Raw genomic sequence first — 16,382 nt, 5'->3', positions numbered from 1 at the left:
GATTGAGAGGCCGAGGAATTGCTATATGTCTTGGTGACTAATGCGTGGGCACATGTTATACATCTATTGCCACCACATTTGTAAAAACCTGTATAATTTAACCAAGTTTTATTTGTATTAATGTGGGTACGGAACATGCTTGGTGAAACCCTATTGCCAATGGTCAAAGCTTTCCTGGATATTACATTGATTCCTGTACTTAAAATCGTAGCCAAACTGACATCCTCATAAAGAATTGGTAAAAATTTATTAACTATATTTTTAACCCTGCTAAACTGTGAGCTAAACTGAAAACAAATATACGGTTTGCTGTTTCTATTAGCAAGCATGGATGCCGAAGAAGTCACGTTTTTAGGTGTGATTAAATTCTCACGTTTTTTTAAAGCTACTATTTTCTGAGCTCTGTCGAGCATCCACGGTGGATAATTGCGACGTCTCAATTTACCCGAAGCTACATCAATTTCATTGTTCAAAATACTCGCATTGCTGCAATTGCGTTTAATTCTAGTGAATTCCCCAACGGGGACAGATTGAATGGTGTGTTCCGGATGATTTGGGCTGCCGATGTATCTGTCATACCTGAGTTCATTAATTATCTTAATTCAAATGAATACAATTTACGGTTTACACATAGATGTGAACCAAATCAAATTGATTTTTTGGATTTAAATTTAACGGGTGAAGCTGGTCAAATTATTCAAACAAGAACCTATCATAAATCTCTTAGTGGCAACACTATACTACATGCAGGAAGTAATCATCCGGAACACACCATTCAATCTGTCCCCGTTGGGGAATTCACTAGAATTAAACGCAATTGCAGCAATGCGAGTATTTTGAACAATGAAATTGATGTAGCTTCGGGTAAATTGAGACGTCGCAATTATCCACCGTGGATGCTCGACAGAGCTCAGAAAATAGTAGCTTTAAAAAAACGTGAGAATTTAATCACACCTAAAAACGTGACTTCTTCGGCATCCATGCTTGCTAATAGAAACAGCAAACCGTATATTTGTTTTCAGTTTAGCTCACAGTTTAGCAGGGTTAAAAATATAGTTAATAAATTTTTACCAATTCTTTATGAGGATGTCAGTTTGGCTACGATTTTAAGTACAGGAATCAATGTAATATCCAGGAAAGCTTTGACCATTGGCAATAGGGTTTCACCAAGCATGTTCCGTACCCACATTAATACAAATAAAACTTGGTTAAATTATACAGGTTTTTACAAATGTGGTGGCAATAGATGTATAACATGTGCCCACGCATTAGTCACCAAGACATATAGCAATTCCTCGGCCTCTCAATCTTTTAACATAAAACAATACATCAATTGTAATACAGCCTGGGTAGTCTATAAGATTGATTGCAGCATATGCGGTCTGTCTTATATAGGTTGTACTTCTCGCAAACTAAGAGTGAGAATCACAGAGCATTTACGGGATATAGGGAGGTCAGGAGATTTAGAGCGGTCCATGTCGGCAGTGTCTAGACACTTTAACATACAACATGCAGGTAGAACAGAAGGTTTCAGTGCATATGGCATTGAAAGAGTTAACAAACCTTTACGAGGAGGTGATTACAGACGCTGTCTTCTCATGCGGGAGGCGTTCTGGATTTATCACCTGAACACTCGCTCCCCTGCAGGGCTCAATAAACGCAATGAGTTGATGTACCATTACTAGGATTTTTTGTATCATGAGAACTAAATTTATCTATTTTAAACATGTTCACATTAGTATTATTGTATAAAAGTATTTATGTACTGATTTTGTTTTTATGTGTGCACACTTTTCTATATTGGCAGAACCTGTCTCTACCATGTGACTTGGAGTCAGCTAATTATTGGCTGACTGTGGCTATATGAAGTCAAATGTTTATTCATTTGTAGCTTTGATAAAGATCTGTTGAGATCGAAACGCGTAGCTCGTTCCCTACCGCACAATGGAGAGTAATACAGCCTGTAATTTTAACATGGATTAATAAAGAATTGGAATTTTATTCTTGGGAGCTGGAACGAATCCTTTTTCTTCTATCTGCATGATACCACGCACATCAACGTGGAAGTTCCGTGCACCTGCTGCGGCTGCCTGGTGAGCTGGCTTTTTGTTTTTTTCTTGTGTTTACAATTTTTGAGTGCCGTTGCTCTAAAGGATTACTCCCATTTGAACATTTTTTCTATATTTATATATATTGACAATTAAGCACATATGGTAGGGAAGATAATCAAGACTTCTCTGTGATATTTTACAATGGCTACAGTTTTATGCCGAGACAGATCACAAAAGGCAGCACATGTGTTTTCTCATGATACAATTGACTCTAGTATTATACCAGACTTGCAAGATGGTGTGAATAATCTGGAAAAACTATTGTCACAAGAAACAAAAGTTTGGTGGGATCAAACAACGTTAAATAATTATTTGGCAAAGGACATGGTTCCGCGTGGATTGCGCATTAAGAAACTACCTACTACCGTCTATTCATCTGACTTTATGGAGGAGTGGAATATTGTTTTGAGCAATTGCTCTTTGAATTTAATGAAGCTAATTGTCAAATATGAAGATGTTAAACTCAAAGAAATACAAAAACAAATGGAAGATGTGAATTCATCCCTGATACAGTTTAAGTCCTCGCCACATTTTGAATCTCTCATTAATAAAATGCATGAAAACATTTCATCATTGGAGGAAGATATTATGGAGAGAAAGAAAAGAAAGTTCGCTAGGGATTTAAATGACTATGCCACTAATAAAGTATATGATTGGGGGCAATGGGAGAACGTGAATAGAACTCCCAAATCCATTTTGAAGCGCAATCAGACATATCGTAAGCGCACAGCAGCAGTAAAAACGCACGTGAACTTTACTTCATCCGATCCGGATTCTTCGGACAACAACCCCAGTGTATCGGATGTCTCTTCCAATGATATAGTCTATATGGGAAGAAAAAAGGTGTTTCGCCATTCAAAAAACGCCAAAGACGCGGTGGCAGGAAACACCGGGGAAAATCAAGGAATCATCACCCGCAACAAGAAGCGTCTCTTCAAATAGGGGTTAATGACAATGTTTTGAATCTATCATCTCAGCCCTTATCTCCTGATCAGCTTGCGGTGTTGTCCTTGGGATTGAATTTCGTTCCCAGCCAAAACTTTGACTTATTTACCACTCTTTTGGATATAAATAAATTTGTCCGTAACTTAACGGTTAAAAAACACTTTCTAAACAACTCTGAAATGGTGGACAATAGACAACAAGATCATGAGAGCCCTTCAGTCACCAATGAATTTCTGGGTATGGACTTCCAGGATCAAGTTTCACTTGTTACGTTACAGTCTCTGAACAATGAAAATTCAAGGGACACATTAATAACTGACCAATCTCAGAGATTCACCATTAAGAATCCGTTTTTTTATCCCATTCAATCTAGATCTGATTGTATGGATAGATTCCAGGAGGTAGTAGAACGTGAACTAAAAAAATTGGATAGTGAAATAAAGTCTGGCAGTGTTGGGTCAAACAACAATTTCTCCAAAAAACAATGGACAGCTTTACAACAATTACAAAATAACAAGGACATAATAATAAAAATGTCCGATAAAGGAGGAATTGTTGTGGTTCTCAACACTGCGGATTATTACTCTAAAATTATGGAATTGTTATCGGATGTAGGTACATATATAGAACTTAAGACAAATCCCTCTAATGAATTTAAAGTCAAAGCTGATAAATTAATAGAGGAAGGACATAATCTGGGTATTTTGACAAAAAAACAATCAGATTATTTGACAGTTCAGGATCCAGTATGTCCTATTTTTCACGGATTGCCAAAGGTACACAAAAAGGAATCTATTCCTCCGTTAAGACCAATTGTCTCCGGGATAGGTTCAGCAAATGAACATCTCGGAGAATGGGTTGATTCACTATTACAGCCCCTTGTGGGTAGAATTCCAGGCTATATTAAAGACTCAAAAGAAATCTTGGGGGTGTTTGCGGAAAAGCAGTGGTCTTTGGAGTTCGCATGGCTGAGTTGTGATGTAGTCTCGTTATATACGAGTATTCCCCACACTCTAGCCATGCGGGCTCTTCAGTTTCACTTGGAAAATTATAGTGATTATTCTACAGATTTAATACAATATGTTTTACATGTTACATTTTTTCTCATGACGCATAATTTTTTCATGTTTGATTCTCGTTATTATTTACAGCGGTCAGGTGTAGCCATGGGTGCGAAATTTTCACCTTCTTTGGCTAACCTGGTCATGGCTTTTTGGGAGCATAATTATATTTTTTCAGTTTCCAATCCTTTTCTTTCTCAAATTAATTGGTATGGCAGATACATCGACGATTTACTCATTATTTGGGCTGCCGATGTATCTGTCATACCTGAGTTCATTAATTATCTTAATTCAAATGAATACAATTTACGGTTTACACATAGATGTGAACCAAATCAAATTGATTTTTTGGATTTAAATTTAACGGGTGAAGCTGGTCAAATTATTCAAACAAGAACCTATCATAAATCTCTTAGTGGCAACACTATACTACATGCAGGAAGTAATCATCCGGAACACACCATTCAATCTGTCCCCGTTGGGGAATTCACTAGAATTAAACGCAATTGCAGCAATGCGAGTATTTTGAACAATGAAATTGATGTAGCTTCGGGTAAATTGAGACGTCGCAATTATCCACCGTGGATGCTCGACAGAGCTCAGAAAATAGTAGCTTTAAAAAAACGTGAGAATTTAATCACACCTAAAAACGTGACTTCTTCGGCATCCATGCTTGCTAATAGAAACAGCAAACCGTATATTTGTTTTCAGTTTAGCTCACAGTTTAGCAGGGTTAAAAATATAGTTAATAAATTTTTACCAATTCTTTATGAGGATGTCAGTTTGGCTACGATTTTAAGTACAGGAATCAATGTAATATCCAGGAAAGCTTTGACCATTGGCAATAGGGTTTCACCAAGCATGTTCCGTACCCACATTAATACAAATAAAACTTGGTTAAATTATACAGGTTTTTACAAATGTGGTGGCAATAGATGTATAACATGTGCCCACGCATTAGTCACCAAGACATATAGCAATTCCTCGGCCTCTCAATCTTTTAACATAAAACAATACATCAATTGTAATACAGCCTGGGTAGTCTATAAGATTGATTGCAGCATATGCGGTCTGTCTTATATAGGTTGTACTTCTCGCAAACTAAGAGTGAGAATCACAGAGCATTTACGGGATATAGGGAGGTCAGGAGATTTAGAGCGGTCCATGTCGGCAGTGTCTAGACACTTTAACATACAACATGCAGGTAGAACAGAAGGTTTCAGTGCATATGGCATTGAAAGAGTTAACAAACCTTTACGAGGAGGTGATTACAGACGCTGTCTTCTCATGCGGGAGGCGTTCTGGATTTATCACCTGAACACTCGCTCCCCTGCAGGGCTCAATAAACGCAATGAGTTGATGTACCATTACTAGGATTTTTTGTATCATGAGAACTAAATTTATCTATTTTAAACATGTTCACATTAGTATTATTGTATAAAAGTATTTATGTACTGATTTTGTTTTTATGTGTGCACACTTTTCTATATTGGCAGAACCTGTCTCTACCATGTGACTTGGAGTCAGCTAATTATTGGCTGACTGTGGCTATATGAAGTCAAATGTTTATTCATTTGTAGCTTTGATAAAGATCTGTTGAGATCGAAACGCGTAGCTCGTTCCCTACCGCACAATGGAGAGTAATACAGCCTGTAATTTTAACATGGATTAATAAAGAATTGGAATTTTATTCTTGGGAGCTGGAACGAATCCTTTTTCTTCTATCTACTTAGTTTCAATACAATCTGTGTTTTATCAGCAGGAGATCATTACTTCCTTACTAAGGGTACCGTTACACAAAACGATTTACCAACGATCACAACCAGCGATATGACCTGGCCGTGATCGTTGGTAAGTCGTTGTGTGGTCGCTGGGGAGCTGTCACACAGACAGCTCTCCAGCGACCAACGATGCCGAGGTCCCCGGGTAACCAGGGTAAACATCGGGTTACTAAGCGCAGGGCCGCGCTTAGTAACCCGATGTTTACCCTGGTTACCAGCGTAAACGTAAAATTTAAAAAACACATACTCACATTCCGGTGCCCGGCGTCTGCTTCCCTGCACTCCTCCTGCATCCTGTGTAAGCGCCGGCCAAAGCAGAGCGGTGACGTCACCGCTGTGCTCTGCTTTCACTTTACGGCCGGCTCTCAGTCAGTGCAGGGAAGCAGACGGCCAGGGACCTGACGGACACCGGAATGTAAGTATGTACTGTTTGTTTTTTTTTACATTTACGATGGTAACCAGGGTAAACATCGGGTTACTAAGCGCGGCCCTGCGCTTAGTAACCCGATGTTTACCCTGGTTACAAGCGAACGCATCGCTGGATCGGTGTCACACACACCGATCCAGCGATGACAGCAGGAGATCCAGCGACGAAATAAAGTTTCAAACGATCTGCTACGACGTACGATTCTCAGCGGGGTCCCTGATCGCCGCTGCGTGTCAGACACAGCGATATCGTATGGATATCGCTGGAAGTCACGGATCGTATTGTCGTAGCGATCAAAGTGCCAATGTGAGACGGTACCCTAAGTCTCACTTGTAGGCCAGTCAGACTAATCTGTGTATCCCCACCCCCACCACTGATATGCAACTTGCTGACCATGCACAGTTTATATAAGAAGCTGGAAATCATGGATGTGGGTGGGGTTATACAGGGCTCAGCATTCAGAGCACTGCTACATCTACAGTAAAGAAAACAAGGGTTTTATCAAGACTACACGAAGCAGTGAGCGATACATGGCTGCAATCAGGATCTCTGCCCCTACATAATTAAGATCTCAAACTACATACCAAAAACCTGCTGACAGATTCCCGTTACATGTGTTCCAGCCATCAGTAACCCTAGGTTCAGCACATTTCCATTGCTGCAATGGCAATGCTTGTTGGAAAATGCCAACGTTCACACATCTTGTGTATGTGGTATTTTGACAAACCATACCTTCTAATGTAATCACGGTCAGGGATGTTTGATTTCAATATGTGTAATGTTTATTTCCACAGACGAAGACCTGTTAGGAGTCTGTTAACAACATTTCTTCCTATTGACTTGTGTTAAAGGGAGTAGCATAAAAAAAAGACATATATTCTTTAAATTATTTATTTATTTTTTTTACATTTGGTGTTTTTTTTTTTTCCCCCATATCACCATTTTATATATTTTTTATTAATATTGCAATTCTCACTCAGGCAACTAGTCTTACTCTAGACTGATGGTCCCTGTTCTTTCAGGAAATCCACCTGTACTTTAGCAGCAATAGACTGAATCAGACCCTATCTTTTGTATTAACTCCTGCTGTGAAGGTTGGTTCCTGTTATTGGCTGCACATAGAGGCCTAACCCATTGTTGTACTCCTGCCTGTGATGATACTGAGCCTGCTGAAAACGGTTCTTGAAGGGATAGGAAGTCTGAGTCTAAAGTAGTATTGGTAGCCGGTGAGAAAATTGGAAGATTACAAATCATATTTTTTTTTATTCTAGATCTTGATATGGAGTGGACAAAAGTCAAAATTTCATTAAAAAAATGTGTAAGGGTACGTGCACACGTTGTGGACTGGTGTGCGGATTTTTCCGCACTGTTTTTGCAAAATCCGCAGGTAAATCGCACTGCGGATTACCCACGGATTTAACCGCGGTTTTTGTGCGGATTCCACCTGCGGTTTTACACCTGCAGATTCCTATTGAGGAGCAGGTGTAAACCGCTGCGGAATCCGCACAAAGAATTGACATGCTGCTGAAAAAATACAGCTGCGTTTCTGCGCGTTTTTTTTTCCGCAGCATGTGCACTGCGGATTTTGTTTTCCATAGGTTTACATGGTACTGTACAACGCATGGAAAACAGCAAAATCCGCAACGTGTGCACATAGCCTATCATGAAGTTGTTTTCTGATTAAACATTTCCTTCAGCATTTTTATTCTGATATTTATTTACAGCCAATGGTTCTCCTTTGTCTCGATGGTGCTGCAGGAATATTAAGAAGCAGTTTCTAAATAAAATTTCCTGTCCCACATTTGTAAATCTAAATTTTTCCTCTGTTATAAATTCATATAAAGTTGTTTGATCTCCACCAGGCCTCCGAGGAGCTATGGCATTTGCGCTTTCCATACGGGACACTGCTACTTATGCTCATCAGATGATGTTCTCCACCACGCTGTTGATTGTGTTCTTCACTGTGTGGGTAATAGGTGGCGGAACGACCCCCATGTTATCTTGGCTTAATATCAGGTCAGTGCAAATTACAGTAGGTACATGATGATTAGAATCCTTTCTTATAAAATGAATATCGGTTAACTTTTTATATATAGTCAAGTATTAGATTTTTGTGATTATTTTAGGTATGTAAAGGTTACTATTTATTTAAAACTGGAGAAAATAGAATGAGAATGGGAACCTCCAAATGTAGTGTATCGAAAAAAGTAGTATTCAAATGTGCAGCTCTTGTGCCTAAATATGGAATCTAATTTGATAAAAGCATAATGAAGCATAAAGTGTAATGACATGCAGAAAAGGAGAAACCATAGCCTGAGCCTCTGATATTATTAAATGGGAAAATTGATTGAATTTCGATATTGGGTAAAAATATGACGTAGGCAAGTTGGTGTCCTATGATATCTGCACTCTAAGGCCATGTTCACACGTTCCGTATTTTCCCTGAGTATTTGTAAGCCAAAACCAGGGGTGGGTAATAAATCCAGAAGTGGTGATGTGTTTCTATTATACTTTTCCTCCGATTGTTCTGCTCTTGATTTTTGGCTTACAAATACTGATGTAAAATACTGAATGTGTGCACGTGGCTCAATGGAGAGTCCTTTAGAGAATACATCATTTGTACCCGGCAGGGAACACTTTTCCTGTAAGGCAGTGTTTCTCAGCTCCAGCCCTCAAGACCCACCAACAGGCCATGTTTTCAGGATTTCCATAGGTGATGGAATTAATGCTGAAGCAGGTGATTAAATTATCACCTGTGAAACACTAAAGGCCCCGTCTCACATAGCGAGATCGCTAGCGAGATCGCTGCTGAGTCACAAGTTTTGTGACGCAACAGCGACCTCCGTAGCGATCTCGCTATGTGTGACACATACCAGCGATCAGGCCCCTGCTGCGAGATCGCTGGTCGTGTCAGAATGGCCTGGACCTTTTTTTGGTCGTTGAGGCCCCGCTGACATTGCTGAATCGGTGTGTGTGACACCGATCCAGCGATGTCTTCACTGGTAACCAGGGTAAACATCGGGTTACTAAGCGCAGGGCCGCGCTTAGTAACCCGATGTTTACCCTGGTTACCAGCGTAAATGTAAAAAAAACCAAACAATACATACTCGCCTTCTGATGTCCGTCAGGTCCCTTGCCGTCTGCTTCCTGCTCTCACTGACTGCCGGCCGTACAGTGAGAAGTGAGAGCACAGCAGTGACGTCACCGCTGCGCTCTGCTCTCAGTGTACGGCGGCTCAGTCAGTCAGAGCAGGAAGCAGACGGCAAGGGACCTGGACACCGAAAGGCGAGTATGTACTGTTTGTTTTTTTTGGTAACCAGGGTAAACATCGGGTTACTAAGCGCGGCCCTGCGCTTAGTAACCCGATATTTACCCTGGTTACCCGGGTGCTGCAGGGGGACTTCGGCATCGTTGAAGACAGTTTCAACGATGCCGAACTCGTTCCCCTGATCGTTTGTCGCTGGGGAGAGCTGTCTGTGTGACAGCTCCCCAGCGACCACACAACGACTTACCAACGATCACGGCCAGGTCGTATCGCTGGTCGTGATCGTTGGTAAATCGCTAAGTGAGACGGGGCCTTAAGAGATCCTGAAAACTTGACCTATTGGTGGGTCTTGAGGAAACATTGCTGTAAGGTATAGAATCACACCTTGATATCTGAAAATACCGTATTTTTCGGATTATAAGACCCACTTTTGTAACCCCAAATTTTTGGGGAAAGTGGGGGGGTGCATCTTATAATCGCTATAATGCTGTAGAGGAGGGGGGTGGTTCTGGAGTGATGTCAGGGGGCTGGAGTGGGCTGGCTGCAGGCTGAAGAGACAGCAGGAGGTCTTGTGCTCCCGCTCATTAGCCTCATGTAATATTCACTGCACCCGCCATCCATCACCTTGGTGCTGAGGCCGCGCAGAGTTGGTTGACAGGGGAGCAGTGCATATTGCCTGTGCCTGCACTCCACCCCTTCCCCCCATCATGAATATGCCCCCCTTCTGGCAGGCACATGTCCCCCCACAGTCACTACATGCCCCCCTGCAGGCACGCACATGATAAAATAACAAACACTTAACTCACCTTCCAATGATGGCTCCGTACTCCCAGCCCCCCCGTGGCTCTTCCTGTGTCGACATTTGATATGATATAGTATGATATGATATGATATAGTTATTAAGGTTGAAGGGAGACTTTAAGTCCATCTAGTTCAACCCATAGCCTAACATGCCCTAACATGTTGATCATGTGATCGGCGCAGCGCAGTGATGTCATCATTGTGCGCCCAGGTCACATGATCGGATGCCCAGGAAACAGGAAGCCCAACCGAGGAGCTGAGAGTACGGAGCCATCATCGGAAGGTGACTTAAAGGGCCACTGTCACCCCCCTCCAGCCGTTATAAACTAAAAGAGCCACCTTGTGCAGCAGTAATGCTGCATTCTAACAAGGTGGCACTTTTAGTTTTAGGTTCAAGTATTCCCAAAATAAAGCGTTTTTATACTTAGCCACAATTCCTGTCTCTAGCCAGGGAGGCGGGTCCTCACTCCCCAGCTTGGCCAGCTCCTCTGCCGTCACTCACATCTTCCTGCGCTTTCGGCGCCGCCCCCTCAGCGCTGTTATCGTTTCAAAACCGGCGCCTGCGCTGTGTACTGGTGTCCTGCGCAGGCACCGGGCCTCTCTGACCTTTCCGGCGCCTGCGCGCTGCAGTACTTTGCTCTGCCCTCAACAGGGCAGACAAAGTACGCCTGCGCCGGAGCCGCGGCGTAAAGACCCGAAGAGGACGTCATGGAATGAAGATGGGAGGCGCCGGAGCGGACCGGAGACACCCATCCGACCTGACCGCATCGGGACCGCCCCTGGGTGAGTATAATCTAACGTCTTTTTCTCCTCTTTCAGGTAACATCGGGGGCTTATCTACAGCATTACAGAATGCCATTTCACACTATTTTTATCTAATCTTTAAAAAACGGGGTGATAGGTTCCCTTTAAGCAGCCTTTTCCACTGGTAGATTTGCAATTTATTTGCTAGTAACTGGGATGTTTTCAGACAATACACATGAAGAACTTTAGAGCTGATCTAATGTTTAATGAGATTTTGTCTACATTTTTAGATAATTAATAGTTTAAGGACCATGTTGGTTGATGCTAAAATAAAAAAGTAGCAAGTCTGTGTTCCACTATAGTGCGTGAGAAAGGGAAGTTTAAATAACCATGGCCAATTACGGAAGTATCTGATGAAGTGAAATACTTGTCTGCTTTCATGTTAATAAAGTTTAAAGGGCTTTCCCAGGACTTGAATATTAATAATTTTATTTCTAGGACACCAACATATTCGACCGTGCCTCATGCAGATCGGTTCCATTTGCTAGGGACCTCCTGCACCTGAAAGCCCTTACATACATAACTAAAAAGTATATGTCATTGTATCTAGTCAATCTGCTCACTGGTCTTAAAACATGAGACATGAAAGCAAGAAAACCTTATAATATGCTTTCTGTGAATCTCTCGGGCAATAAAGAGTTGCTATATGGGCTATGCCGGTTATTCTTTCTGATAATGAAGTGTATTTATATCACCATATAATATATGCAATTGATATTAAAGTGAGCATTTTATTTTTTACTCCCAAATCTCAACTTAATCTGAGATATCTTGGGCTGCATCACGACTGCAGCGGCAATTCCAATCTCAATCTGAAGTTGAGAATCTTCTTTTGAAAGGAGTCCAAGGTCTAATCTGTAGGTGCGATCCAGGCTGACATATGATTTTGTAAAATACCCCCTTCACTCCATTGAGATGGGGACTGCGGTTGGACTGACAGGCTGTTGTAAGGACAGAAGAAAGATGCTCTGTGATCTCCTTCTGCCCATGCGTAACACTAGATGTGCATTATATCAGCAAACTAAAATGAAGGCTATTTCCTTTCTATATTTTTTTGTCCTTTATTATTGGAAAAAATACACATTTGACATTGCTGCATCTGTAATGACCCGAACTATACAATTAACTTGTCATTTTACTCACCGAGTCTACAACAGTTTAAAAAAAAAAAAGACCATATTCCTACTTTTTGGTCACTTTGCCTTAAAAAAAAAAAAAAAAAAAGTATCAAACAGTCACAAGCCCAAAAATGATGCCACCAAAAGTGCAGTTCATCGTGCAAAAACAAACAAGACCTCATACATTCCTGTCCTTGAAAAAAATACTTAAGGCTCTCCGAATTTGGCACAACAAATTCATTTTGAGAAATTTCTGAATACACTATACAAAAAAATTGAGTAAAGATTTCAAAAAGCCTAATGACGCCAAAAAGGCATCAATAAAAACTTCAGTTCATTACTCAAAAAACATGCTCTTACACAGCTCTGTTGATGGGGGGGGGGGGGGGAGGAAAATTACTACGATGGTCTCCTGTAGTGTAGCAATACCTGAAAACAAATATATATTATTGTAAAAAAAAGTGATAAAATAAACGATCATTATATAGCCATGGACAGAATAATATAATGCAACGCACTACTAATCCATCCCAGTGAACACCGCCTGAGAAAGTCAGAATCACTATTTTATGCCACCTATCACAAAAAATGGAATAAAAGCAGATCAAAAAGTCATATACACCCCAAAAAGGTACCCATAAAAACTTCAACCCTTCCTTTTAAAAATAGGCAAACGGATATGTCAACAGAAAAATAAAAAGGTTTAGTCTCACGGAATATGGCGACACAAATTATCATTTTTTAAGTATTTTTATTGTGAAAACAGGAATATATCAATAAATCTGCGGCAGATGGCAAAAAATAAAAATTGCTAATTTTTTTGTATTTTTATTTAGAACCTTTTTAGTTTAAAATGGTTACTACACCCCTTGATAAATGCTTTTACCGGGGATAGTTTCCAAAATGGGGCCACATTGTGTGTTTACTGACTACTCCTGCCTCGGGAATCTCTGCAAATGCAGTATGATTACAGGAAACTATTTTGGGTAAATTTGTGCTGCAAATGGCACTACTTTCTTTCTGAGTTTTGCCGTGTGCAAAAATTTTTTTTTTACGTTAACTCAAGTTTCACAAAGGTGCCTGCGTGTATAATGTGCTAAGTAGCATTGTGACAATACGATGTATTACAGAAAATATGTAGATAATGGGAGTTAATATCTTTTAGTAATTTGGGCTTTACTTGTACATTTCAAAAATGCAAAAAATGTTCTAACAGGCGCACAATATTGAGACGCCCTTGGCAGCGAAGGGGTTAAGATTTACCACTTGGATATACATGTTCACAAAACCACAAATTCCCATTGAGTTGTGTCTCTAATTCGTCATTCCTGTCCTGAATATTTGGTAATTCTGAACCTAAGGGGGCTTGTTCATATCAGGGCTTTATAACACTAGATATATAGCTTACTGACCATGTGTATGACCCGTTTAATGTAGCAAAGGTAAGTTTTGTGCTGACATATTGTGGCTACCATTGAACAGATTTGTTGGATTTTCTCTTGTAACCCGTCAGTCCATGTAGTGAATATTCCAGGTTGCTCATTCCATCAGCTCATTATCATTTCATTCTTGTGCTGTGCCAGAGTTGGTGATCATCCCCCATCGTTGGACGAAGCGAACGTTAGTCGTTGGCAGTATTTCAGGTGATTGGTTTCTGCCATGTGTAATTCACACTCGGCTTCTTGGGTACTGTGCTTGAGAACTTTTCACCTTTTCCTTGCCTGTGTAGTCATATCGATCACACGATTTGCTTCAGCATTCCTGTGCGTTTGTCACCGTCCTTGTCATATGGCGCTTTATAATATACTATTTTGTATTGTTTGTGTTTCTTGTGTCTCTGCTGTTTGTACCACAAGTTCTTTTATGTCTTTGACGGATCTGTTGTCAGAACATAAATTTATAATGTTAAGAACATTTTATATATAAATGCATTCTTCAGGAGGCGTGATGGTCCTAGGTATGCATCGTTTATTGCAAAAAATAGATATATATTTTATTAAGTCCACACTCCTTTTTTTAATAATTTTAATTATTTGTCTAAACTTGAAAAAGGATTTGTTCTTATTAGCTTGGGTTTTATTGCTTCCATCTTATTTGGATTTCCTGGCTAGGAGTTATCCCTCCATAAATACAATTGTTTTGGACGTTTTTTTTTCCAGATATTTAATAAAAAATAGATGCTATACATTCTTATGAGAAGCAAAAAAAATCCTAAAAACTCACTTTTATTTTAACATACTAAAATACATGTAGAAAAAGTCCTTCCAACACTATGGGACAAAAGCAATGTTTAGTCATTGACATTCTTCTGCTCCATATATAATCATGCTGGAAGGTATTGATACACAGCACATAACATGGCAATTTGTTGTTTTTTTTTGCTTGTTACTTTTCATCTAAAGCCATGGCCAAACCAAGTCATTGTCCTGACAGTCTTACCAATTAATGATTTTTCAAGACAACTTGTTTGTTCTCCAACAGACTTATTTAGTTCATGTTCTTCAGCTCCATGTTTTCTGCTTTTTGATGGTGTCTCTAATGTAAGTGACGTAAATCAAACTTAGAATCAGGTCACCCGCAGTGTTCGCTTCTGATAAAGCAAGTAGAAAGTGTCAGACTGTGGTTATAGGCTCGGAATAAATTCACTTGGCAGAAAGCTTGGCTATTTCAGCGCTGGCCGGGCTCCAGTGACATGCCCTTCAGATCACATAAACTTCTCTCCGATAGGCCTACAATAGAGGCACTGTAGTGAGATCAAGGCTCTCTTGTTCTCCCGGTGTCTCAGCCATTGATTGCAAGTGAATGTAAAACTCTTTCAAATGGTCTGTGTCATTCCACAGCTGCTATCGGAGAAGAATGGGCAAATTCCTTTCACCGGCTGATAAAACAGACAACAAATTACCTTCATCTTGTGAGATCCTATCTGGAAATTACAGGCGCAACCTGCTGCCATGCCTGAGATCACATTTGTATCCCAGAGAAAACCCCACTGACTGACACAGCTCTACCTAGATTTACTTTGCCCAACACAATCCCTTTCCACAGGCGCCCACGGCTGTGATCGTGTGCTTCTCACTCATGAATAGAATTCTCATCAGCGTGACATCTGGTGTTAGCTTGTGGCTTCTGTGAATTACAGCAGTGTGCCCTTTCATTTCCCCAATATGCACCTTGTCTACTCGTCCCTGTGAGGCGACATAATGACCAGTGGTGAAAATGTACAAATACAGCAAAAAAACTCTGCAAAATAGAGACGTGCCCCCATTATACTGCTTAAGTGACAACCCTAGTGTAGTTCTTTTCTAACCTTTTAGCACAGGAAGCTTCAGATTTAGTCAGGAAACTCCCCACCCCCACTGTGCTGCTTCAGCATTTCTGCTTCTTAAAGATGTTCACTTCTTTGTCTTGTCTTATCTGGGCATTTATGCAAAGTGAAAGGAAGAAACTGCATAATCTGTTTCACTAATGCTTTCTCTACGTGCACGCACTAAGTAACTAATGGACGCCTCTGCACCAGTACATGGACGCTTTTATACGGCTCATACACAGCAGCACTGTTAGTAAGGCACGGTTTAATGGGAACCTGTCGGGTCCCCGTGCCCCCAGAACAACCAGAAGTTGGGTCTGCATAGCTAAACACCCTGCCTAACAGTCCCCTTATTACGTTACAGACATACTTTTTCTAAAGATCTGATTATTTCTAAATAATTTATGTACATGTCCCGGCTTCAGAGACACGCACTGCACGTGATCAGGAGTGATGACGGCTTCCAACCATGCACAGTGCGCCTCTCTGAAGCTGACACAAGTACATCCGGCTTCGGAGGATCAATGCAGTGAGGGAAAGACGCCGAGTGCATTCGCGGGAATCTTGTAAGCAATGTTCTTACGCCCACAGGGACGTGATAACATGCTAAATGGGACAATTAGTCTGGGGACCCCAACTCCACAGTCAGAGCCCTCATTTACATATCATAAATAAACTTAAGAAATACTTTTTCTAAAGATCTGTATGTCTAGCTAATATATAAAGCTGAATGTGTATGTGTGTGTGTATGTCTGGGATTGG

The 16,382-nt window shown here is 40.6% G+C and overlaps 1 protein-coding gene across 2 annotated transcripts in view; it reads left to right on the top strand.

The window, feature by feature from the left end:
- The window catches only part of SLC9A7 (solute carrier family 9 member A7), a 143,587-nt gene that overhangs the window by 113,442 nt on the left and 13,763 nt on the right, over window positions 1–16,382 (top strand). Inside the window, exons 12-13 of one of the 2 annotated variants that reach the window (XM_077296896.1) lie at window positions 8,188–8,341; window positions 13,897–13,956. In XM_077296896.1, coding sequence (XP_077153011.1) covers window positions 8,188–8,341; window positions 13,897–13,956 — 214 coding nt within the window. The remainder of the gene's footprint in view (window positions 1–8,187; window positions 8,342–13,896; window positions 13,957–16,382) is intronic. The other variant, XM_077296897.1, reaches the window with a different exon arrangement.

This window comes from Ranitomeya variabilis, chromosome 3 (genome assembly GCF_051348905.1).
Source record: "Ranitomeya variabilis isolate aRanVar5 chromosome 3, aRanVar5.hap1, whole genome shotgun sequence".
Classification (NCBI taxonomy): Eukaryota; Metazoa; Chordata; class Amphibia; order Anura; family Dendrobatidae; genus Ranitomeya; species Ranitomeya variabilis.
This window is presented reverse-complemented; position numbering and strand designations above follow the sequence as displayed.